Raw genomic sequence first — 27,315 nt, 5'->3', positions numbered from 1 at the left:
TGTGGTAGGACCTCCTTTTATTTGATGGTGAATAGTTTTGATATTCAAACAAGGAGGTCTCCAAACTTTCTGGTCTTGGGTATGTTACACACACAGTGATACTACTAGGTTCAGAAGTCTACAAGTTAATAAATGATGGATCTCCCAGAGAGTAAATATTTTATTTTTTCTTTTTTGGGTCTTTTTTACTTTTACGTTTCTCACTTTTTTTCTTTTCACTTTTCTCACGTTTCTTAGTTGAAGCCTTTTCTTTAATTTTAGTGCTACGAACTCTTTCAGGTTCAGGTTTTTCAGGTATTTCAGGTTCAGATTCTGGCATTAGTTCTGGTTCAGATTCTTCGACTGGTTTCTTTCTTGTAATTAGACAAATCAAGAGAAATAAAAAAAACAAAACCAAAAGAAGAATTGAAAGAGCTAGCATTAACTGCCTCCTCCTGCGCCTGCTCCTATAATCTATCTTTGGTGCAGGTCCACTGTCTATACTACCTCCATAGCCACTTAGTAGACAGTCTGGTGGCTCCCATTCCTCATCGCAATGGCAGTGTTGTTTATTGTTGCAGACTCCTTTGTTATTGCATTGGATTGAACAGTTATTAAGCAAAAAAGGGTTAGGGATACACTTCTTGCCAATGCACATATAGTTTGTACCACAAGTTGTGCCATCTCTCACTGCTCCGACGTCCTCTGTGGTAATTCCAAAATGATAGTCCGTACTCCAGCAGGTAACATCATTGAACTGAGTCCAATGAACTGTTTCATGGTTTCTCCTTTGTGGGATCTCTTCCACATTTTGACACTGAATTCGTCCACAGAGTACATCAACATTATCACATATTTTGTATTTACGGCTATCGTTACCACAGTTACCAAAACGGTCACCCCTTCTGTTCATTTTCATGTAGCAAGTCTCATCTGCACTTTTGGCACCGCTGCCAAAAAGCATCTGACAGTGTTCTTCGCGTTTAGGACATATCTTATTATAGCAGTAACTATCACCCCCGCAAGAACTTCCATCTTCCTTGTATACATCTTCTGGACACTCAGCTGAAGTTCCATGACACCACTCTGGAAGGTCACATTCATTGTTCCTTTCTCTACACAAGGTAGTTGCTGGCATGAACTTGCAATCTTTGCAACAAAGCCCAGTAGCACATTCAGCCTCAGGTTTGAACACACAGTCTTCGCTACAGCATTCATCATTCTCACATGATTCAACGGATCCACAGTCACACTGCTCTCCTTCTTCAACTATACTATTCCCACACACGGAGAAGTTTGCTTTTGTTAATGTATCTGGAATATTGTATAGACAATTTGTTTTGGTAATCACTGAATACATAGCCTCATAACTGCAGTTGCTGAACCTACGGGCATTAGTTTTTGATGTAGCCATTATGCAGCTTTTTAACCCACAAGTACAGTATTTCTCATCATGAGGCATACCCAAATTATGACCCATCTCATGTGCTGTATAGAATGCCATGTCTTGAAGTGAATTTCTCATGAAACTGTTAACTGCACAATTATTATTTTTGCAAACTGTTCCTACATTAGCTAGGCCTGAACTCCCAGTGTATCTCTGTCTGGCAAAAAGATGTGCAATATCATTTCTAATGCGATTGTCAACATTTCTCCTCTTCCAAGCACAGAATTTGGATAGGACATCACCAATAGATTCTGATACATTGACATGGTTTGTTTGAGTCCAAACTTCCAGTGTAGTTAAAACCACCTCAACATCTATCTGAAGATAATAACCATTTATTCCATTGACAACTTGCAACATTTCCTGCATACACGCTGTGACATTATTATTTTTATAAACATATCGTTGATTATCTACTGCCACATAATATTCAACATACTTGTGGTGGGTCCACCAATTCTCATATTGGCTTTGCATAAGTGTGGAGTCTTTGCTTTCTTGTATCTTCATTTGTCGTGCTATCTCTTCTTCTGTTAACCCACATCTCATAGAAAATGATTCTGAGTCCTCACTGTCTATTTTGTATACCAGATGTTCAAATGTGGATGTTTGGTTCTTGGGCATGATTTCATAAACTGTGCCATTTATCTCTATTATGCCTTGCAAACTCCCAAAACAGGTGTTAATAATGAGCATGGATTCAGGTTCTTTTTCTACATAACCATGGTAGTAGCAGTCTTTCTGAACAAAAGGCTGTTCTACAAGGAGATCACCTCTGTCATTGTATGTGAACAGTAGGAAGTTTCTGGATATGAAGTATTTTGTGGGTTTCATGGTGATAATATGTCTCTCTCCTCCAAAGCGCAGGCTATAGCAGAGCCAGTCTGGGGAAATATCAAGTCTACTAGGGTCAGTGACCCTCAAGGGTATCACTACTTCTGGAGGGCTACTGTACCTAGCATGTGCAGTTGGTGACCATGCAGAGAGTAAGAGCAACATCCACAGGCAGAGCAGAAGGAACATGATTCTCTCATGGACCAGGGCCTCACCCACAGACACCAAAGGGCTTTGCTCTCTTAGTCCTCACTTTGTCTGGTTGCATGCAGCACTGGTCGTTAATGGTGTGTCTTCTGGCAGAATTGATCAGTCAGAGCATCAAGACTAATGGAAATAGTTAAACAAAGGGCAAATATAAGTAAATCATGATGAAGTCAGGTTAGAAAATAAAATAGCAAAAATTGGGCTTAAATGAATTAATTTGCCAAGGTGTGTCAACAGTGCTCATGGATTTTCTGTTTGATTGTATAATGTATACTTGTTCCTGTGCAAATTGATTTCTAATTTACTCCCAGCTTTTAATAACTTGCCTTCTTTTCCACATTGTTTCTGAATGTTTTATTTTTCAAATTTTCCTCAACAGCAATGAAAGATTTCATAAACTGAAAAATAATTTCATATTAGCTCTTACAGTTCAATGACATTAATTTGAATTAGAAAACACTAAACCTTTTCCTGTTTATTGAGTACATTTATGTTCCTTTCTATCATTGCTTTGTCATAGTCATGGTGTCATAAACTTTTCTCACACTGAACAGTTTTCTCATGTATTTTTCATTTTCTTTCTTAAGTATTATTATTAGTGAATGTGAGCGTGTACAGTAGTGAAGTGAAGCTTGTGTGCCTGTTAACATATGTGTGGAGGCCATAGCTCATCTTAAATTGGTTCCTCGAAATCATATACCTTGTATATGACTTTATTTTTCACATTTTAATATTTTATTCTCTTATATATTTGCATTGATATGAGTGTCTGAGTACATGTGGTTGTGTGTGTGTGTGTGTGTGTGTGTGTTTGTGTGGTGTGTATTAATGTAGAGTTCAAGAGTTAGTCTTGGATATCTTTCCTATGTCATTCTTCACCTTGGTTTCTGATACAATGTTCATCTTTTACATGGCACTCACTAAAGAGGGGAGGCTGGCTGTTCAGCAAGCCTTAGTAATCTTCATGTCTCTGCCTCTCCATTGTTGGCTCGGCATGTACAGACCACTAAACCAGGCTTTTATATTGTTGCCGAGGATCAGTCTCATGTTCCTCTGCTTGTGAAGCATTCACTTTACCAATTGAACTATCTACACTGTCCTGGGTTCTCATCTTAGTGTACAGTTATTTGAAAAAAGTAGTTAAATAAAGAACAAACTGTGTTACCAACTACAATGCCAAGAGCCTACAACAGAAAAGTCATTTATAAAGATATTTAAGGACAATATTGTGGAATTATGTCTAAAATCCCAATATGAATATTCATTATTCATAAATGTTTTAATTTACACTTAATATTTCTTATAGAATATAGGTTGATGATATGTGGAAAGGAATTATTTATTTCTAATATAGAAATATTAAGATTGTACCAACAAATATATGTCAGAATTAATGACTAAATCTCCAGTAAAAAATAGAAGGTTAACAAAAACCCTTTAAGGAATAATTGAGCAAACATAGACTTGTATTAATTTAGTTACTGTTAGCGATAATTTGAGCATCCAGAACTATTGAGAAATGATAACATTTTCATCCAAAATATAGCACATCTATAACAACAGAGATTTCAAGTTGACTCTCAGATGTCATCTTTTACCCTACTTTTTTTTCTCCCCATAACTTCATCAAATTCACCAATAGCTAACCATTTACCACAGAAGTTCTATACAATTCAGGATGTAATTATCACAGTAAACACTTTAGAGTCACCATGATAGAATTGAAGAGATTAGAAATAATGAAAGGAAATGCCATCCCCAGACCTGAACAACTGGAAAGGAATTAAGGAATTTTTTTTTTTGCTTCTGTCCTTTACAATAAATGTCATAAGAGACTTACCACCAGATGCAGTGATGCCCATGGTTATGTCTAGTTATGTCCTTGCTCATGAAGCATTTGTAAAGCTCTTCTTAGTAGCAAAGGGTTTTTTTTTTGTTGTTCTTTTTCCTTTGTCTGAGAATGCATGAGACCACAAATTCTTTCCTTTCTTTGTCTCTCATGAAGAAAGCCCTAGATTCCTGTGTCTAGTGATAAGATCCTCCCATTTTACAGAATGTGGCAACTGGTGAGGTTCTTCCCAACAGTGCTTCTACCACTTCAACCTGTTAATTTGTTTTTCTTATTCCATGTGAATAAGTCTGACTTCCTTCCCCTCATGTTCTATGATCTACTATCTCCAGAGTGAATATATCTCATACCTTACTTATATTTTTCTCATACACTACAAATTCAGCTGAACTCTGTGTTTTTATTCATATTGTAAATGTTGTTGGTATTTATTTAGACAGTATTGAACCTAATATGGAATATTCAAAATCTTCTAATCCTAGAAAATAATTCCATGACTTCTAGAAAATACTCTACCCAGTGATTCTCAACCTGGGTGTTGCAACCCCCTAGCAGGAGCAGGGGGGAGTGACCCTTTCACATGGGTCTCTCAGGACCATCAGAAACCCCTGATATTTACATCACCATTTATAACAGTAGCAAAATTATAGTTACAAAGTAGCAATGAAAATAATCTTATGGTTGGGGATCACCATACCATGAGGACCCGTATCCAAGGGTCACAACATTAGGAAGGTTGAGAACCTCTGCTCTCGGGAATCAAGTGTCTGCTATTATTTTCCTTTCTAAGATCAATAAATATCTCAGAGACATTGCACACTTGCTCATGTAGATGTAGATGCTTTGTCTACTTCATAAAACAACTATTAAAACTAATTCGTGAACTTAGAATTGTAGGGGTAACTGTGTAGGTTAAATTTCTTTGGTAGACAGCTGAGAAAATATCAATCTGAGACCAGTATATTTTATAAGTTGTTGAAGGCAAATGGTAGAAACAAGTTTATTTATTAATTAAGGTTACTAGTTTCAAGAAGCTTGGTGACCTGCCAGTGTGCTGCATCTGATTGACTCTTCTATCATTTTTTCTTATTAATTTCCTTGAGGATTTTACACTTTATATTATATTCTTCTTCACCCTTCAATTCTCTGAGATCCCTCCTCCCTTCCAATCTACCCAACTTCATGTTGTCTCTCTCTAAAAAATACAAACAAACAAATAAAAAAAAAAGACCGCAGAAAACATGGAGTCCAGGTTGTGCTGCCATCATTGGGTCAGCCCTTGAGTGAGTCAGTGAGTGGGGTTTATATACCTTTTTTTCACTACATTGAATAAAACCAATTTCTCTACCCTTAGCAGTTTCCACCTACAAAGAGCTTCCTAGCTAGGGATGGAGCTTTAAAATCTTTCATTTCATTTTTTTCCAGAAAATATCTTTTGATCATATTTTTTTAGTGATGGGACTTTGAATCCACTTCTCCTTCCTGATGAGATTCTCTGCGGCTTGAGCTTGTGTAAGTTTTGTTTTCACAGTTTTGTGAGGTCATATGTGTGTCTGTCTTATTGCACATGGAGAATGCAAGTTTCATAAAGTCATCTATCACTTATGGCTCTTAGAATCTTTCCATTTCCCTCTTCACATAGATCTCTAAGTCTTCTAAGCTATCAAAGATAGCTAAATGGTATAAACTAAGTGGTATAAACTAAAAGGTTTATAAACTATAAACATTTAGTAAATGGTATAAACTAAAAGGTTTATCAAACCCAGGGGAGGGGTTTGATAAAGATATCCCCTTTAGGACTGAGACTTCCAACTTTATCGCTTTCTATTGTTGTGGATCTCTGTGCTATTTACCATCCAGTGCATGAAGAAGCTCTTTGATGAGCATTGAGTGACACTCTGAACTATAGATATATTATTAGGAGTCATATTCTTGTAATATTCATTTAGTAGAATGATAGTAGTATGTTTCCACCTAGGTCCCATGACTTCTAGTCTAAGATTCTTGGCCACACATAAACAACATCAAATATGGGTTAACTACTATGAAGTGTAGCTTAAATCCAATTACAGATGGATTGGTGATTCCCCCAACTGTCTATTCACTCCTACTGTCATTCAATGAATACATTTTGTAGGTATATCATTACTATACCTTCGTACATCTGTATTATAGCTGGATTAGACTGACGGTTACTTGGCTATTCTAGTAGCATATATAGCACCTTTAAGATATACATTGAACTTGCCAATAGGAATGAAGCTTCCAGTTGTCTGTCATCTATATTTATCTATGTTATACACCCTAAGTGTGTTATCATCATCAATAGTGTCTTACCATTAGTTGTAGTAGGTACCCAATCAAATGGGAAATATCCTGTATTGATTCAAGTTCTATGCAACACTCTAACAACTCAAAAAGATGTAATCCAATCTGGGTACTGGGAGTTTTAATTGGTAGCTTTAGATGTCCAATTTTTCTCATTGTGTGGTAACCTCATTTAAATTCCTTTCATATGTGTATGTATTTGGGGATGCATTTACAGTAGTAGGTGTTCATATCATTTCTTTACAGCCTTACCATTAGTTATTCCTCCCAATATTTCTGTCTCTATTCAGGCCTCCCATCATCCACCTCCTTTAATATTTCTGTTTTAATATCTCCATTATTTTGTTATAATTCTACATTCTATAAATCCTTCCTGGGAAGATCCTCTTTTGCCCCCTGGTCCTCTGTTAGACACCTAACCTCTGTGTTTATTCTAAATGAAACACACATTTCTAAAGCATAAAAAGCAACATCCATATTTATAAGAATGGTGTAATGTCATTCTTGGTCTGGCTTACCCTCCTCAGGATGGTTGTTTTTGTCCCAATACATGTACTGGCAAATTTTGTCTTTTAACAACTGAATACTATTCCATGGTGTAAAAATACTACATTCTTGTCTTTTCATCAGCTGATGGTCATCTTTGCCATCATTCTGGCAATTATGAGTAAAGTCACAAGGTTGAATAATTATCTCTGTGGTAATATGTATGGTCCTTATGACATCTGCTTTCTGATAGACCTTGGAGTAAATTTATTTTAATTTTCTCAGGAGTCTCCACACTGAATCCATCAAGACCACACTAGTTTGTACCCCCACCTGCAAATAATAATAACTGTTGTGTATTATCTACATCCTAGCCAGCTTATCATGTCTGATTTCATTAATCTTGCCCATGGCAACTTAAATAAAATGAAATTTCAAAATAATTTTAGTTATTTGCTAATTAAAGTTGGTTATATCTGGAAGCTTGGTACATGCTAATGTTCTTCTATGACCCTTCATTTTTGTTATTTTCATATCTGCACTATGACCCTCTTTGGATTTTCAAAACCTTTTATTATATACACCATAAAATTTTGTTTGTAAACAGTCCAAACTTGACCTGATGTTTTCTACTTGTAATGGTTTTCTATAATGTTCATAATAAGGTAACATGAACTGACTGCATTCAGTAGCATAAATTTGTTGTTTGGCAGATTTAGAGACCAGAATCTCAATAACATGATGCCTTCAGAGCCAAATTTCCTCTCATATTGCTAAGGAATGATTAACTTCAAGATGCTTCTTTAGTCTGGTGGTTCTTTGAGTAGTGAACATTATGCTATTTTTTTTACTTACCATTATATCCAGTGTCCAAATTTTTTTCATTTAGATGAACTGTGATTTACATCATAAAATGTAGCTATTACAAAAAATACTATTTTTTGAGTAATGTCAGAAATGATAAAATGTCAGTTTTAACATGATGCACAGGTAGGCTCTTTTGAATTGCTGGCTACTATGAACAGAGAAGCAACAAACGTGAATTAGCAAGTAATTCTTGAGTAAGATGTAGAACCCCTTTGAGTCTGTGCATCAGAGTGGTATAGCTGGACATTAAGTTGATTGATTTTTCAGATTTTTAAGGAACCTTTACACTAACCTGAATCATGACATATCAGTTTATACTCTGACTTACTTAGAATACTATTGCTGGGATAAAACACCATGACCAAAGGGAATATGATGAGAAAAGGTTTGTTTCTTCTTACAGACTCACAGCACAGTCCATCCCTCTGAATTCAGGAAAAGAGCTGTAGCAGGTGAGGAGTCAAGAACAGAAGCAGAAGCCATAGAGAAGTGCTGTTGACCAGCTTGCTCCTCATAGCTTGCACAGCCTAAATTCTTACAACATGCAGGACCACCAAACCTCAAGTGGCACTGCCCAAGAGAGTTTTAGCTTGCAGCATTAATGATTATTCAGCCTTATGAGTCTAAAAACCTTCTGTATAGGAAAGGGAGCTATCACTCAAGCACAGAGGCACCAGCAGAATGGGCAAAACTCTTTAGCAATTATACATTTGACAGAGGGTCATTAATTAGAATATCCAAAGATCTCCAAAAACAAAAACAAAAACAACAAACAAACAAAAAACCCAGGACATCCAGAAAACTTATAACCTAATTATAAATGGAGTACAGAACTGAACAGAGAGTACTCAAAAGATGAGTCTACCAGTGGTTGTGAAACACATAAAATGTTGAAGCTCTGTAGTGCTAAGTGAAATACAAATAATTTTGATATTTTATATGACCTAAATCAGTATGGCCCAAATCAATGAAACAAATAGGAGCAGATTCTAGGGAGGCTGTGTATAAAGGGTAATTCTCATTCATTGCCAGTGGATGCACAAACTGATGGAGCTGCTTGTTGTAGAATATTATTTTAAAGTGTGTTACTTTTGTTTGTATTTGTTTATTGAGGTGACTATGTATTACTGTGTTTGTCTAAAACACCTGACGGTCTAATAAAAAAAAACTGAACAGTCAATAGCAAGGCAGGAGAAAGGATAGTTTTGTCTGGCAGGCAGAGAGGATATATAGAAGGAGAAATTTGAAAGAAAAAAAGAAGTAGTCAGAGAAGGCGGAGGACTCCAGGGGCCAGCCACCCAGCTACATAGCAAGCCACAGAGTAAGAAACAAAGAAAGGTATACAGGTATTGAGAGGGAAAAACCCAGAGGCAAAAGATAGATGGGATAATTTAAATGAAGGAACGCTGACAAGAAACAAGCCAACCTAAGGCCGAGTATTTATAATTAAGAATAAGCCTTCCTGTGTAACTCATTTGGGAGCTGGGATGTGGGCCCCTTAAAAGAGCAAAAACAAACATTTTTGCTCCATGGTGGGGCCAGTATTTCCATGTAGGGCTTGAGAAAACTTAAGCTCCTTCAAGAAACTCTGTTGACAGCAGAACATTTAAACAGCCCTTTTTTTTCACATTAAATAGAAACAAACAAACAAAAAACTAAGTAAAAACACCTGCTACAGTGCAGGGCACTGACATTTCATAGCTGGGGAGTTGAATGCAGTTCCTGGTCATGCACCTCCAATTGGGGTGCAGGGTTTAGGCTTGGCTTTCAGGACCTGAGAAGGTGGTAGAGTCTGCCAACAAAGCCGTTTGTGGAGGTCTCAAGCTGTTCTGCTTAGCAGTTTATTGCTCATGCAGACAAAATGGCTAAAAGATACACAATAAAAGAGGTTCAGATAGCCTCCCTGGTGATGTGAGTAGCAGTCCAGTCATCCTTATTCCACATCTAGCATCTTCCTATGAGTGAGTACATACCATATTTGTCTTTCTGAGTCTGAGTTACCTCACTCAGGATGATTTTCTCTAGATCCATCCATTTGCCTGCAAACCTCATGATGTCATTGTTTTTCTCCGCTGAGTAGTATTCCATTGTGTATATGTGCCACAATTTATTTATCCACCTGGAAAATGGGACCCCAAGAAAGACACGGAGAAATGGATGAGATCTACATGAACAGCCTGGACATGAGTGAGAGCAATGAAGGGCGAGAGTCGAGGGAAAGAGAGCGGGAGATCCTAGGTGGATCAAGAAAAGAGAGGGAGAACATAGGAGACCATGGTAAATGAAGACCACATGAGAAAAGGAAGAAACAAAGAGCTAAAGAGGCCCACAGAAATCCACAAAGATACCCCCACAAAAGACTGCTGGCAATGGTCGAGAGACAGCCGGGACTGACCTACTCTGGTGATGGGATGGCCAAACACCCTAATAGTTGTGCCATAAACCCCATCCAAGGACTGAGGAATCTGGATGCAGACATCCATGGCTAGGCCCCTGGTGGAGTCTAATTAGTGAGAAAGAAGAGGGTTTATATGAGCGAGAATTGTTGAAACCAAGGTTGGATAAAGCATAGAAACAAATAACCAAATGAATGGAAACACATGAACTATGAACCAAAGGCTGAGGGGCCCCCAACTGGATCAGGCCCTCTGAAGAGGTGAGACAGTCGATTGGCTTGATCTCTTTGGGAGGCATCTGGGCAGTGGTACCAGGTCCTGGGCTCATTGCATGAGTTGGCTGTTTGAAACCTGGGACTTATGCAGGGACGCTTGGCTCAGTCTGGGAGGAGGGGACTGGACCTGCCTGGACTGAGTCTATCAGGTGGATCCCAGTCCTTGGGGGAGACCTTGATCTGGAGGAGGTGGGAATGGGGGGTGTGCTGGGGGGAAGGGGATGGGGGCAGGAAGGGGGAGAACAAGGGAATCTGTGGCTATTATGTAGAACTGCATAGTATTGTAAAATAAATAAAAAATATGATAAAAATAAATAAATAAAATAAAAAAAAAGAGGTTCAGATAGAAAACCTCGAGGACGTAACAGTAGGTTTAACAATGTCCATGGGTTTAAAAAAAAAGGGCATAGTCATAGAATGAAATGAGTAGTTAAAAAATTAAGTCTTGAAGAATGAAATAAAATAATAAAAAAGAATAAGCCACATAGAGATGGGAAATACACGGAGAGTCTGGATCCTCTATGTTATTGCGTTGATTTTACATTTTTTTTTTGATCGTTGAGAACCTGCTAGGTGCTGTGGATATCACTCTATATAAATAAAACTCTGATGGCCAGTGACCAGGCAGGAAGTATAGGCGGGACAAAGAGAGAGGAGAATTGGGGAAACAGGAAGAAGAAGGAGAGACACTGCAGCCACCACCAGGAGAAGCAGCATGTGAAGACACTGGGAAGCCACCAGCCACGTGGCAAGGTATAGATTTATAAAAATGGGTTAATTTAAGATAAAAGAACAGTTAGCAAGAAGCCTGCCACGGCCATACAGTTTATAAGTGATATAAGCGTCTGAGTGATTATTTTATATGTGGATTGTGGGACTGCGGGGCTTGGGGAACCTGGAGAGAAGCCCTCCAGCAACAAATGGCGCCCAACGGCTCGAGTTTCCACCTTAAACCTGAGAATATTTAATAACCAATTCTAAACAGAGCCAAAACCAGGTTCCTGCTTCTTGTCTCATATGAGCAGCTAGACGGCGCAAAACGCGGGTTTGAACACTGGCGGGTTCCTGGCGTGTGCATTTGACCGGCAGTATGGCGGGAATGAGGGGTCTAAGACGCCAGAGGCACATTATGCTGTGTAGTAGATTTAGTCTTTACTAGTATTTAAAAAAAAAAAAAGGTTTCTGGGCTACATGCTGCTTTGATAAAAGCTTAAACCCACTATTTCTGAGACTTGATGACTCCCAGGGCTGGCGGAAAACGTACCACTGCCATGTTGGGAAGCTGAAGTGATGAAGAGATGGAGACAGCATACCAAAATTTTGTACAACTTCAAGTAAACCAAATCTCAGGAGGAATAATGGGAAATGAGTACAAAGTTCCACCCCTACCCAAGAAATTATTTGTAACTAATAGCTTCTGGGAGAAAGAAAAATCAGTATTCTTCAATGGAATGACATTGTGTATGTCAGCTACCACCCAGAAAGGAGGCACAAATACTCAGGCATAACTGGACAACACCAAATAGACTCCAGGGTTTTCTTTGGTTTGTGTGTGTGTGTACCTGTGTGCATGTGTAAGTGTGTATGAGTATGTGTGTGTGTCTGTGCACAAGTATGAGAGTGAGAGAAAGAGAGAGAGAGAAAGAGAGAGAGAGAGAGAGAGAGAGAGAGAGAGAGAGAGAGAGAGAGAGAGAGAGCGAGAGAGAGAGAGAGAGAGAAAGTTTGGTGTTGACTTTGACATTTTATGAGAAAAATATGAATTTACATGTGATTCAGGGAGTCTGGAAGTAGTTTAAGTACGGGGAATTGTGTGACCATAAAACATTTTATGAGTAATTAATAAAAGGAAAAAAAAAACAACTCTCACCAAGACCAGGAGCTGTGGATGAAGTTTTTGCAACATCAATATATCAATATAAGAAGTCTCCGAGTTCATATTTCCAGAGCCAAGACAAGAAACTGGAAATGGTACACTAGCCCTTTGAAGTTAGATAAAGCAGGCAGATTCCATGGGTTTCTTGCCAGCCTTTCTAGGAGAAATGGGTTGAATAAAGTTCAGAAACAGAGCCTGTCTCAAAACCTAATGGAAATGTTGCAGACATCACTACCACGCAATGGGCTTCAAGAGGGCTTCTCAAAACAAAAGAAAAAAAAGCAAAATATTAAACCAAAAGAAGAAATTCATATTGCAGTCGGGTATACACCAGATACAACTGCTTGAACATGGGCTTAAGCCAGTAGAAAGTCTATTAGCCACCAGTGACTATACTGGGTGTTCAGGATCCCAGTATATCCTGAGCCTCTATCAGAATGAGCTTCTAAGTACAAAACCCTTTTTCTGAGTTGACATATTCCAGTTAACAATAACAGTTAGTCAGAAGCAGAACTTCAGAAGTTAAAAAAAGCAAGTTTAGTACATCAGTACATTTTGATACTTTCCTAAAAGTATATGGACTTTCATGGATTAGGTCTTTGTTTTAGTTTTGGCAGGTGGTGCTGTCTACATGCTGAGCTTTACAACCTAAATGGCACTTCAGTCATGGAGTTGTACTAAGGTCTTGGGGCCTGTTACACAGATAAAGTAAAGCAAAAATCACCAATGAATTTTAACTAAAATATGATGATCCAATCACATGCAATAATATAACTTCAAATGATCAAAGGGAAAGTGAATACAGGAAACAGCAAGACAAAAATGACAGATAATGTATTTTAATGTGCCTGGATACAAACTCCTTTGTAAATGACAACCACACTAATAAGAAAACCACACAAAGATTCCATTCAAAATAGCTTGAAAAAAATCAAACCATCTTGAAATAATTCTAGCCAGAAGTGAAAAGCCTCTACAATGAACAACTTTGTAAAAGAAGAAAAACATTGAGGAGGATAGAAGGTTTCCACCTCTCTAGACCTCTCATGATTATGGATTCAAATAACATGAATGACCATCAAACCAAAAGCGCCCTGCAAATTCATTGCAGTTCCAATTAAAATTTTAGTGAAATTCTTCGTAGAACTGGCAAAATAATATTAAAATCGATATGGAAGCACAGTAGAGCCTGGATAGCCAATGCAACCCCAAGTAAAAACAGCATTGCCTAAGGTATCATCATACCTAATTTAAAACTATATCACAGAGCCAGAGTGACAAAAACACTGTGTTGCTGAGAGAACAACAGAATATACTCTAATAGCACAGGAGGCAAAGATGTGTTCCCACAACTACAGCCACTTGCTTTTGAAACAGATGCTGAAACTCACAATACTGGAGAAAAGCCAGAATGTGTAACAAACGATGCTGACAACAACATATATTTATATAGGACTGGAAAAAAAATCCTAATGTCTCAAACTGCATTGAAATAAAACCCAAAATACAACACTCCAAATGGACCAATGTTTTCCTGGAGTGTCTAAAACTCTGCAACTACTAGATCTAAATTGCTGGAAGTAGCCTTTAAGACATTGGCAGATTTAAGGATTTCGTAAAACAGACTGATTACTCAGAAAATATGATCATTAGTGTACATACATGGCCCCATAAAAATAAAAATCTTTTATATAATAAAATATCAATCAAATTTCTGTAGAATAAGAGAAATATTTTGTGTGTTATATCTTTGACAGAGGATTACTGTTCAGATTATATAAAGAACTCAAGAAACTAAACATCAGCAAAACAAATCCTTCCATCAAAAATTATCCCCTGGGGCCTGGGTAAGAAGGCAAATCAGAATGCCCAGTATCAAACAATGTATCATCATTGTAAGAAAACAATGATGATAATATATGCAAATGCTTTTCATGCAAGAAGCAAGGTCTGTAAATACAATTACTAAGCCAGTGGAGATATCTGCGGTAAACAGTAAACTTGGAATCCACACTCATCCAGAAGACCTTTATTGAACAGTGAATAGGGTCACTGGAGACATCAAGAAAGAAATGGATTAAAACAGTATTCTGAAATCTATGGTATGTAATGAAAGCTGTCCTAGAAGGGAAGTTTAGAGCTGTAATAGCATGTATCAAGAAAACAGACAAATATGAAATTAATAATAATAATAATACACTTCAATTACTTGAAAAAATACAAAGTCCAAATTTAGAGATGGAAAGAAACCATTAAGATTTGACAGAAATGAATGACATGGAAATAACAAAAATTTTAAAAAATGAGAATTTTGGTTCTTTGAATGGATAGATAATGTAAATAAAACCCTTGGTTACAGGCACCAAACAGAAAGGAAAGACACATATTAATAAATTTGTAGATGAAAAGGAAGCCCTTAAAGCAGATTATCAGTGGAAGTCATGATATCCTCAAGTATCACATACAAATAATATATGATACCACTAAACCATACTCCTGTAAATAACTCCAATAAAATGCATTGACTCATCAATTTGAAATTATTGAGTCACTTTTTGAAAAAGGACAAAAAGATTGCTAAGTTGGTAAATGTAATTTCTGCTATACCAGATGACCTGAGTTCCATACCTCGGTAGGATGACAGAAATGAGTCTTGCAAGCTGTACTCTGGCCTCCACATATGCTGTGTGGGATAGGAGCGACCCTTCTCACCCCTATCCACATATCACACATATTCTCACTACTATTACTATATTAGTAAACAAAGAGGCCATGAAGGTCGGTATAGGAATGTTTTTTAAAGTTCTGTGGGAGTGGATCCAGGAAAGACAGGGTGGGTGGATGGATTTGTACAAATGATTATTGTGCCTTCTTTTGGTCTCATTTTTTCTTCTATATGTTTATCTTGTTCAACTCTGATGTGACAGTCTTGTTTTATCTTATTACATTTTTATTTTTATTTTATTATTATCCCTTAGAAGCATTTTCATTTCTAATAAGGGAGTGGATTTGAGTGAGAGGGAAGATGTGGAAAAACTGGGAGGTGTAGAGTGAGGGGAAACCATAATTAAGATATATTTTGTGAGAAAACTATTTTTAATAAAAGGAAAAAAGATCTACTTTATAATGTTTGAAATTATCAACTAACAACTTAAAAGTACTTTTAAATAAAACAAAGTAAGAAGGCATATATCTGAATAGAAAACCTTCAAAATAAAAAAATTAAATATCTACTAAATTTTAAAAAGTGTTCAAAACCATTAACGACCAGGGAAATGAAAATTAAAACTGTTTTTGTTTCTATCTCCCTCCAGTCAGAAGGGATATCACTGCAAAAACCAAAGGATAGCAATCTACTTGCCTGAGGAACATGTGTCTTATACCTGTGGTTTGCTGCCCCATTTGGGCATACCCTTTCTGGTAGAGAGCCCCACTCATTCTGGTAACCCCATCCACCAATACTCTGGAATGTTACCATCCATCTCTGGTCAAAGAGTCTAGACTCTTACCATTGTTGTAGGGAGCCTACCAGAGATGACCACTCAGACAGAATTTATAGTGCTCAACTGATGAGAGGAACAAGAATTCTTTAGTGTTTGGGTTGGAATGTTCTGTACTTGTCTGTTAGTTCCTTTTGAATAAGGGCTCACTTTAACTACAGAGTTTCTCTTCAGGTAACCTGTGTCTGTTGTGAGAGGGGGGTGAGTTGGCCAAATATCACTGTGTTATAGTGAATCTGTCATTAAAAATATAATTGTATTTCTTTTATGAAATTGTTTGCATATTGAGACTGTGTTCAGGATTGTAGTATCATTTTTTTTTTTTGTAATTTTCTATAGTGAGTAATCTCTTCTGATTGGTTTCAATTTGCAGCCTATCTGCTGGTGGGAATGAGTGGAATTGATGGTGTGATGGAGCAAGACAGTGAAGGATTCCCCCATCTTTAACATTAAGGTTAGATGTCACTTCCGGGCAAAAGGATTGAAAAAGATATACCAAGGAAATGGATGCAAGAAACAAGTTGATATAACCATTTTAATATCTGACAAAATAGATTTCAAACCAAAACTAATCAGAAGAAATAGGGAGGACAATATGGACTTATTAAAGGAGAACTCCATGAAGATGCTATTACAATTCTAAACATCTATGCACCAAACACAAGTACACACAAGTTTATAAAAGAATCCACTAGTAGAGAAAAAAAATCACACAGTGACCCCCATACAGTGAGAGTGGATGACTTCAATACCCTACTCTTACCACTAAACACTAAACAGAGAAATTCTAGATAAAACTGACATTAGCAACCAAATGGATCTAACTGATATTCATAGAACATTTCACTCAAACACAAAATACTATACCTTCTTCTCAGCAGCTCATGGCACTTACTTCAAAATTGCATATGGACCTAAACACAAATCATCTCTCAACAGGAAGAAGGAATTTGAAATAGCACCCTGTATCTTATCTGACTACCATGGATTATAACAGTATCAACAACAGAAAGAACAGAAAACTTACAAACACATGAACACTGAATTACCCATTAAGGAATGAAAGGGGTTGAGACAAAATTTAAGAAAGAAATTTAAAACATTTTAGAATTGAATGAAAATGAATACAGAACATATCCTAATTTATGGGGCACAATGAGGCAGTTCTAAGGTACAAGTTCATAGCACTAAGTCCTTACATAACCCTAATGCTCTAGAACAAAAGGAAGAGTTCGCAAAAGGATTAGAGGTCAAGAAGTAACCAGAGCTCAATATAACAAAAGCAAACCACACCCCCAAAAACACTACAAAAATCAATGAAACAAAGAGTTATTTCTTTGAGAAAATCAGTAAGATTGACAACCAATTAGCCAAATAATCTGAAAGGTTCAGGAGATAATCCAAATTAGCAAAATTAGAAATGAAAAGGGGGACATAACAAAAGTCACTGAGGAAATCTAGAGAATCATAAGGACATGGTTTAACAACCTGTTCTCTACCGGTTGTTGTGGCACACACTGGTAGGTTTTGCTGAACGAGGCAGAGGCAGGAGGATCACCTGTCTGAGGCCAGCCTGGGCTACACATTTAGCCGGCAGTGGTGGTGCACGCCTTTAATCACAGCTCTTGGGAGGGAAAGCCAGGTGGGTCTCTGTGAGTTCGAGGCCAGCCTGGTCTCCAAAGTGAGTTCCAGGGAAGGTGCAAAGCTGCATAGAGAAACCCTGTCTCGAAAAAACAAACAAAAAACAACAACAAACAAACAAAAAACAAACCTTTATTCCACCAGTTACTGGATGAAGGCTCTATGATGACAGTTAGGGTATCCACTAATCTGATTACCAGGGTTGGCCAGTTTAGGCTCACTATTGCTAGTAGTCTAATGTGGGCGTGTCCTTGTAGGTTCCTAGGAATTTCCCAGCACCACGTTTTTCCTTCCCTCATTATGTCTTATCTCTGTCAAGATACCTCTTTCCTTGCTCTTTCACTCCATCCCTCTCCCAGCTTGACCATCAAATCCCTCATGTTCTCATGCCCCATCTCTTCCCTGTATTTCCCCCATCTCCCCTCATTCATATACAAAATGTGATCTACTTCCTGTATACAAACCACAAACACATCAAGAAAAAAATCAAGGAAACAATACCATTTACAATAGCCTAATCTACCTATCTATATCTTTATATATATAAAGATATATAAATCTAACTACAGAAGTAAAATACTTGTACAAACATACTTTTAGGACAGTGAAGAAAAGAATTTGAAGAAAATACTCAAGGCAGAAAAGACCTTCCATGCTCATGGATTGGGAGGATTATATTGTGAAAAATGTTAAATTTACAAAAAGTAATGAACAAATTTTATGCTCTCCTCATCAAAATTTCAATGCAATTAGTCACAGAAATTGAGAAGAACAATGTTAAATTTTGTGTGAAAATACAAAATACCCAATATAGTCAAAATAATTCTGAACAACAATAACAACAAAAGCCTGCTGGAGGTGTCGTAATCCAATGTTAAGTTAAACCACAGTGCTATGGTAACACAGTAAACGTGATACTGATAAACAAACTCATCCGTAAAGGGAGCATCAGGTTCCCCAAGGCAGCCCTCCTGACAACAAAAGTCACTTTTTCAGGATTCAGATGATCCACAAAGACACTGCTCTCTGACTTCAGTCTAACTATATCACAGAGCTTCTATGTCAGTAGACTTTCTTCAATTGTTAAATTGTTTAAACATGTCTTCTGAAAATGTTGTTCCATAACCAAGCATAACTGCTGTTGCTGAATCTATTGGACAATGTTCCCCCCCCCCCCTGGGGCCATTGTGCAGTTTTTCTCCCACATTTATAATAAGTACTCTCATGACCTATGCCCAAATTATGAACCAGCTCATGTACTATAGTGTAGGTTAGATTACCCAGTGAGTATGAGAGGAAAATGTTGACTCCACAATTTTGATTTTGAACACTTTCAACAGTGGCTAGTACTAAATAACCAGGATAGCCTTGATTTTGAACACTTTCAACAGTGGCTAGTACTAAATAACCAGGATAGCCTTGCCTTGCCCACAGATATATGACATCATGCCAGTGATGCCGCATGTTTTTCTATTCAAATTGTAAAAATCTTTTAAGACTTGATATATACTACCTTTTACTTATAGCAGATTTTGTTCAGTCTAGATCTAGGTCCACCTAAAAACACATCAGTAAAAACACCTGTTTGAATGTAATAGCCACTCATTCCACTGATACTATAAATACTTGATTCTGATAGGTTGTAATACTTCTAATGTAAACAAATTGTTTATTGCCTAATACCACAAAATATTCAATAATCCTTTTATAAACCTACCAGTTCTCATAACTGTTTTGCCTCACTTTGGAAGTGTGGAAGAAGGGCTCTTGGGCATAATTTCATGATGTTGTAAATAGTGCCATTTATCTCCAGTATGCTTTGTAAAGCTCCCATATGGGTGGTTAGAACAACCATGGATTCAGAGTTTTCATGACCTAGTCATGGTAATAGCAATCTTTCTGTACTAAGGTTGTTCCTGAAGGACATACGTTGCTAGAGTTTTTCTCTCTGGGTCCCGCCAAGCTCTGGCAGTCCTGTATCCCACTTATAAAATAAACACACAGACACTTATGTTATTTAAACTGCTTGGCCATTAGCTTAGGCCTACCATTGCTACCTCTTACTCTTATACTCAGCCCATTTTTGTTAATCTATATGTCACCATGTGTTCCATGGCTTTACCTGCTGTCTATACATGATGCTCCCTGGAATGCAGGCTGGCGACTCCTCTTCTCTGCCTTCCTGTTCTCTCAATTCTCCTTTCTGCTAGTCCTGCCTATACTTCCTGCCTGGCTACTAGCCAATCAGTGTTTTATTTATCAATCAGCAGACATAACTATGGTTAGTGTAGATAGACAATGAAAAGTATTTGGGTATCAAGTATATTTTGGGCTTCATTGTGATAATGTGTCTCTGGCCTCCAAAATATAGGGTATAAGACAACCAGCCTATAAAGTTCTGTCTCTATTCATGTGAATGACCCTTGAGCATATATAACCACTTCTAGGGGGAAGGTGTTGCATTGAGCATATCAAGCTTTTAGCAATACAGAAAAGAAAAGTCAACTTCACAGCCAAAGCTGCAGGCAAGTTATCCTCACATGCACCAGCATCTCAACCAGAGCCACCATATCCTTGCGAGAACCAATGATGAGCAGAAATCCCTGTAGTTTATGTCTTCAAATTGTTGCCTTTCATGTTTTACTGGTATGTATTTTTTCAGAGTTTATCTATTAGAGCATCATGAATAAAAGACACATGGCAAAGAAAGACAGACCCATGTATAGTAAAGTATGAGCAAGTCAGGTAGAAGAAAAGTATAGAGTATGTACTAAAACACATTGGATATTAGCTCAAGGTATATGAACAGCGTGCTTGTATTTTCTGTTAAGTTTGATTAAAGTATTTTTGCTTTTGTAGAGGTATATTGTTCATACAGTCCCAATTTTTAAAATTATTTTGCTTTTCCATGTTGTTTCTAAATGTTATCATTTTATAACATTCTACAACAACAGGAAGAATCCTCATCTAAAATGGGTGTTGTCTGTTTTTGTTTTTGTTTATAGTTTTTATTATTGAATTTCTGTCATGGTGATTTGTAGGAGGCTTTCTTGGATTGCTAGCCTCCAAATCACGACACAGAGACTTATTATTTATTATGAAAGCTTGACATTAGCATATGCTTGCATCTAACTCTTATAACTTAAATTAACCCATTTCTACTGATCTACTTTCTGCCACATGGCTCATGGCTTTCACCTCTCCTTCTGCATGTCTTGTATCCTCTCTGGCTCCTCTGGTGTCCCTCCCCCGCCCCCAGATTCATCCCCTCTTCATTTCTCTCTGCTCTGAATTTCCACCTCATCTCTTCCTGCCTACCTAGTGGACATTCAGCATTTTATCCAACCAATCAGAAGGTGGATTCACAAAGACACATCTTCACAGTGTACAGAAAGATCATTCCACAACAGTGAGTTACAATGTAAAGCTAAACTGAATTCTGGCTTATTAAGTACGGGTTGGATGCTCATTTCAGTCCATGCCTTTTTATTTCCATGGGAGAAAGGAAATTGTTTCAAGACAAACATTTTTCTCATTTGGATTTTAGTGTATGTGTGTTCTAGGCATGGATGCCAAGGTTGTGTGGATTGTGTGCATGGTCATAGTACATATACTTCTCTGTGTGTATGTAGGACAGAGTTCATCCTGGAATGGTGGTTGTGTGGAGGCATATACATTGATTGTATGTTTTCCTTTTTACATTGTTTTATTTTTGGGTTTTTTGGGGGGTATATGTGTGTTTACATAGATATGTGTGTGAGTGTGTATGTGTAGATTGTACCTATGTGTGTGTAGGGGAGTGTTTGTGTTTGTGAGAGTGAGAGAGATTGAGAGGGGGGAGAGAAAGAGGGAGACAGAGAGAGGAAGAGAAAGGCACTTATTTTTTTAAAATGTTGGTTGATTTCCACTGGTCATTGTGAAGTATACCAGGGAACTTTAGCTATTTAACTATAAAATGTGAATATATTCCAGAGAAGATATGAGGTATGACAATCATGATTTGAACAAAGAAATAGTCTTGTAGAAAATTATGCGGTCAGGAATTGGATAATATGGGAGCTACAACATAGGTCTTGGAAGCCATGAAGACAGTTGGGAAAATAAATCAACTCATTATGCATGTTTAAAAGGAGAGAGAGAGAGAGAAAGAGAGAGAGAGAGAGAGAGAGAGAGAGAGAGAGAGGGAGAGACAGAGAGACAGAGAGAGAGACAGAGAGAGAGACAGAGAGAGAGAGACAGAGAGAGAGACAGAGAGAGAGACAGAGAGAGAGACAGAGAGAGAGAACTTATTTAGTTTAGGACAAGGACTGTCTTAGGGAGCATTTCAAAGTTGTTATCCAACCTCCTTTTTGCCATAGAGTCTGGCATTGACTTAAAGCTCACTAAAGTGAATCAGCGAATCAGCGGTTGGACAGATAGACCCAGCCATTCTCCTGTGTCTGCCTCCTGACACTGCTAGGCGTCCAAGCACATGCTGCTAATGCCTGCCTGTTAGAATATGCTGGTGTTCAAACTCAGGTTGTCAAGTTTCTGATGCATATCCTTTACCAGCTCAGCTCTCTCTCTCATTCAGTGTGCACATTTTCCTAGAAACAAGAGTGTCCTATTGGTGAAGAAAACTAATTAAGAAGTGAAGAGAACTGCAACACAATAGTGCCAAAAGGCCATAGGAGATATTCTCTGTAAAACAGATTTTGAAGACAATATCTTGACTTGTGATTAAAAATTTGACATGCTAAGTCTCTGCCCATTATTGGTTTTGATTCATGTTTCATAATTATCTGAGTACCTAGATTTGTATTGTAACAACAACAACAAAAATTATATGTGTTTTGGTGTAGCACTCTTAAGGGTCTGTCAATGTGAGTCTCAAGATCCCCTATTATAAGTATATTTCAAAAGTATGTAACAGGAAAAAAAACTGGAAAGAATTCTTGTGCAAGTCTGACTTTGTGTTCATTAAATTGCATACACAATGATTCTAGAGCCCAAAGGTGTTGACAAAATTGAATACTTTCATTGAAAATCTGGTGCAGAATGATATTAACAGAGTATTCCAGGCAACTCCAAAATGCCATCTTTTATCCATTGCTTTCCCCCCTTATATTTTCATCAAATTCATCAATAACTAGAAACTCACTATCTAGGCTCTCTGTTATCCAGAGAATATTAAACCACATTAAAAACACCATAGCACCCTATACACTACACAGGCAGTATACCAACTGCAAAGTAAGCTGTGCTTCTTATTCTGAGGTCTATAATTTCAGCACTCAGGGGCTCGAGACAAGAGCATCAGTAGTTCAGAACTACATAGCAAGCACAGGACTAGCATGAACTACATGAAACCATGTTTAAAAATAAACATCTTCTGGCTGAATGGAGGAATACACTCATGAAGTTCAGCACTTCCATGAAAATTCAAAAGAATGTAGTGAAACTTAGACTACCTACCAGTTTCCTTGATACAAGTATCCAATATCAAACATTATATATAATGCAGAAACATTTTTTTAAATGAGCATGCATTTTAATCTCCAAATAAACTAATATTGTTGATTTTCCTGTGAGTAGAACTGTCTATCACAATACCTGCTGTCATGACAAAGTACAAGAACTATGAGAAAAACTCTACAGAGTCATCAAAGAAAGAGAGAAAAGCAGTAGATATTTCAAGGAAATGCCATCCCCCCAATTTTAAAAATTTGGCAAAGAATTAGGGGATGTATTTTTATTCTCCTGGTAATCATCTGTCCTTCTATCCTCTAGAAGACTTACCATGACAGAGTGATGCCCATAGCTCTAGTTCTGGCTCTGCTGTGGAATCATTTGTAACACGTGTCTTCTGAGACCACTCATGATATAGGAAACTCAAGAGCTCTCTTTGTCTCTCATGGACAAGGTTCTAGAATCCTGCACCTAACAACAGAAGCTTCCCAGTCCATAGAACCTGGCAACTGATGAGGTTCTTCTCATCTAGTTCTTTTTCATCTCATCCAAACTTATTAGGACTTCTTCCATGTGAGTAAGTCTGCTTCCTCCCTGTCATTTGATATCCTTCAGTATCTCTAGTATGGACCAACCCCATTTCATGACATTCATTTTATTTTACTATATATGAATCATAAACATCAGCTGAACTCTGTCCTTTTGTTCATATTATACCCTTGCTCTCAGTTCATTTCCTCAGTAGTGGACAATACTATGGAATACTCTTAAATAATTCAAATCCACAGGAACTTTTCTACCCCTTTTACAGCAAAGCCTAAGCAATCACGTGTCTGTCACTTCTTGTCTATCAATGGCCAATGAATATATCAGACCCTGCATCTGCTCATCAAGGTTCTTTATCTATTTCATACAACTGTCATAAAAAAGTAAGGCATAAACAGAGCTTAGGACAGGAGATGTGAATAAAATAGCAGAATAGGGATACATTTTGTTGACAGTCACTAACTGATACTTGGGAAAACAACAATATGGAACCAATGCTTTTAACAGGATGGCTTGGACACATGGTGGTAACATGTCTATTTACTAATTAGAATTGTCTTGTCACCCACCAGTGTTCTTCTTTGACCCTTTCATCTTCAGGACACTCCTTTGACTCTTCATAGTTGTTCAGGCTTTGCACCACAATGCTATTTGTCAACTTCTATGGGCTGTTTCTAAGTTTTACACCATTTACAAGAGCCAACAAATAAGTGAAAATCCCAATTCAACAGTCAAAATCGTATATGGTAAAAATGTCAGGATTTTGGGAAACTTTAAATGTATTAATAATACACATCATATATCAGGATACATAGCTATACTAAGCAGATATTGTCAGATTAATATATGTTATTAGATTGCTTAAAACTCCAATTTTCACCAATAGATTAAATGTGCAGGAAGAAAGCCTCTAGCCAAATAGTTTCAAATTTGAACAACCATATCGAATGATTTTACAATAATTTTTATATACTTTATGAAGAACTAGTGGAGTTGGAAATTTTCTGTACCAAATAAATAATAACAACTCTTATGGGAATAACAATAACAATTACCCAGACTTTGTCATAACACTTTATAAATGAATGATTCTGTTTTTCATGAACATTCAAAAGAATGTACAACTCTGTGGCAACATAAAAATAACAAATTCCAGTGTGTAAAAGAAAATAAATAAATTTATTTGATCTAAATGGAACCAAACATGCAATTAAAATAGCTACCATATAATACTAACTTATTTTTATATGCTTATGAATTATTTATTTAGTATATTCCCTTGTATAGTTATTTATACTTAATAATATTAACATAACATTAGTAAAGATAATCTTATCTGATCAAGTTTTATTAGTTTCATAGTAATGAGTTTCATCGTGGCATTTTCATTTGTCTGTACCATCATAGTTTGCTGTCACTCATTGTTCACCCCATTCTATTAAAATGCATTCTATACAAGATCCAGTGATGGCAATGACAAGCTTAATCAGGTATAGTATGCTAACTTTTAGACTACAATATATGTGTTCTATTAATTATTACATGACTTACAAAGTGTTCATTTCACAATAATTTTTGAGTCCTAATTTATAATCCAGTAACAAGACCACTAACCTGGTGATTGCTAACTCTCAACTTTCCTACTGGTAAACTTAATGAGAATACATTGTTCAAGGAGTTCTTGGGCTTCCTTTATGTAAAGGGATATGTGTAATGCTTATGTTTCTATAAAGCATTAATGTCCCTGAAATATGAGAGAAAAGGAACAGTTTAATGTGTTTATTTCCTCCAGAAATTATTCATTCTGTAAATGCCAATTTGTATCAAACACCACAGTTTTTCATAAGAGTATAAGGTTTAAAGTTTAAACAAAAGTACTGGGTTCATATGAGTGCCCAAATACGAGCTGAAGAAAGATGATACCAGTTAACATGTAAAGCATGTCAGGGATAAGTCCACAAGGCCTCAGTACCATAGAAAGAACTATAGGCAATGGAGGAGAACTGGAAGGGAGAGGTGATCTTCCCCATAGAAGATCACATCGATTGATTGTGCAGTGGCAAAGGGTCAGCCCTGAGAGCATAAATACAAGCATCATTAAATGGACTAAGGTGGTTGTAAGCATGCAATAACAGTTAGGGGAAAAAGAGGCTGTAAATTTGAAGGAAAGTGGGGATGGGAATATGGGAAGGTTTAGAGGGAGGAAAGTGAAAGGAGAAATGTAATTAAATTACAGTCTCAAAAAATGTACGAGGTTCAGGAGAGCATTGACTAAAGGACATAGCAACGATCATGTTAAAATGGTAATCAACATCATTATGTCTTTCAGCCGATCATTAGTGGTGAATTTGCAAAAATATTTTGAGTTTCTCTTGAATATAAGAGGACATTGAGTTTCCAAGTTGTTAGAGAACTGTAGTAGGCTCTGAGGTTACTGACAATAGAAAGCCAGACTCTGAGATGTACTGCTAGCGGAAGACCAGTCATGCCAGGAATGGGAAAGGTGACTAAGTGGATTTGTGCCCTGGTTTCCATGAGACCATTTTCTGAACAATACCTCACTTACAGCTGAGTGAGACCTAGAGAAAAAACTCAACAAGGTTATGCCAAGAAATTCTTGGTTCATTGAGATGCTGAGGTTATGTACACATGTGTGTTCAAGTCATTAATTTTGGAGATAGTTATTTTACATAATGATCAACTAACACTATAAAAATTAGGAAGTAAATTTTCCCTTCCTTGCTTTCTATCATCTTTGCCTTAATAGCATAATGATGCCACCTGATACTTGTTTTGTAAATCAATTGTCTTTAAAAGCTCAACACTGCACTGGAGAGATGTCTCAGCAAGGGAATTAGCTGATGCTCAAGACTGAGGACCTAATTTTTGGAACCTCAGAACCTACACAAAACCAGCAACGTGCCATGCATCTGTATTCCCAAAAGTCCTGAGGTAAATGGGATGCATAGACAGTGCCTCCTCAGAAGCTCCAGGACCAGCTACCCTACCCTAACCATAGTGAACACAAGGATCCTGTCTCATATATGGTTCAAGAATAACCCACGTGTCATCCATCAGTCACATAGGAACACATGCACACATGTATCATACAAATATACTAATAAAAGCATATTAAAAGATATTTTCCAAAAATGTTTTATGCTGAGACACATTTCAAAAGTTGAAGACAATGAATTTTGAGATTAATAAGAGAAAAGCAACTCATTATATACTCTGGAAACTCCATAAGGTTATCATTGAATCTTTCAGTGGGAATCTGAATGATTTTAGTCAAAGTGGGAATCAAATAAAATGATAGTAACAAAAGCTGTACCACGCAAAAGAGTCTTGTAACAAGGAGAGCATATGAACATTTTTTCCAGACACCAAAACCATATGCATTTCAGCAACACTACACTTGCTTAAGAATGTTTAAACCTCATTGGTGCAAGCAAATGTATAGGTGAGTATATGTTGGGATCAGAATGGCTCTGACCCCTCTAAGATTGCCCCCCACCTCCCCTGTTCTGAGATTGCTGAGGTCAGGATATTCTGCAGATGTTTTGCTGTTTAGTATATCTCGTGGTTTGGCAGCTGTGGCTTCTTAGGGCATGCTGACTGTTCCTTGACCCCGAGTGC

At 37.2% G+C, this 27,315-nt stretch overlaps 1 protein-coding gene and 1 long non-coding RNA gene across 5 annotated transcripts; one reads left to right on the top strand and one right to left on the bottom strand.

Annotated features, from left to right (window-relative positions):
* LOC102929072 (disintegrin and metalloproteinase domain-containing protein 26A-like) lies at positions 1 to 23,603 on the bottom strand. 2 transcript variants are annotated; one of them, XM_076553447.1, is made up of 3 exons: positions 23,461 to 23,563; positions 9,971 to 10,116; positions 1 to 2,587 (listed from the first exon to the last, which is right to left on the bottom strand). In XM_076553447.1, exon 3 carries the CDS (start codon positions 2,447 to 2,449, stop codon positions 161 to 163), a length of 2,289 nt encoding a protein of 762 aa, XP_076409562.1. In that variant the 5' UTR covers positions 2,450 to 2,587; positions 9,971 to 10,116; positions 23,461 to 23,563; the 3' UTR covers positions 1 to 160. The 2 variants fall into 2 exon arrangements, with proteins under 2 accessions (XP_076409562.1, XP_042118390.1); XM_042262456.2 differs by lacking the exon at positions 9,971 to 10,116 and having other exon boundaries at positions 23,461 to 23,603.
* On the top strand, positions 23,299 to 26,814 carry LOC143269036 (uncharacterized). 3 transcript variants are annotated; one of them, XR_013045323.1, is made up of 3 exons: positions 23,299 to 23,703; positions 23,942 to 24,024; positions 25,031 to 26,814. It is a non-coding gene; the product is annotated as an uncharacterized LOC143269036 (long non-coding RNA). The 3 variants fall into 3 exon arrangements; XR_013045322.1 differs by having other exon boundaries at positions 23,300 to 23,707; XR_013045321.1 differs by having other exon boundaries at positions 23,299 to 24,024.
* Positions 26,815 to 27,315: the final 501 nt, after the last annotated feature.

This window comes from Peromyscus maniculatus, chromosome 17 (assembly GCF_049852395.1).
Source record: "Peromyscus maniculatus bairdii isolate BWxNUB_F1_BW_parent chromosome 17, HU_Pman_BW_mat_3.1, whole genome shotgun sequence".
Classification (NCBI taxonomy): Eukaryota; Metazoa; Chordata; class Mammalia; order Rodentia; family Cricetidae; genus Peromyscus; species Peromyscus maniculatus.
This window is presented reverse-complemented; position numbering and strand designations above follow the sequence as displayed.

Bases quoted from the DNA above. Each gene is read 5' to 3' on its own strand.
- LOC102929072 (XM_042262456.2), bottom strand. From the start codon at position 2,449: ATGTTCCTTCTGCTCTGCCTGTGGATGTTGCTCTTACTCTCTGCATGG.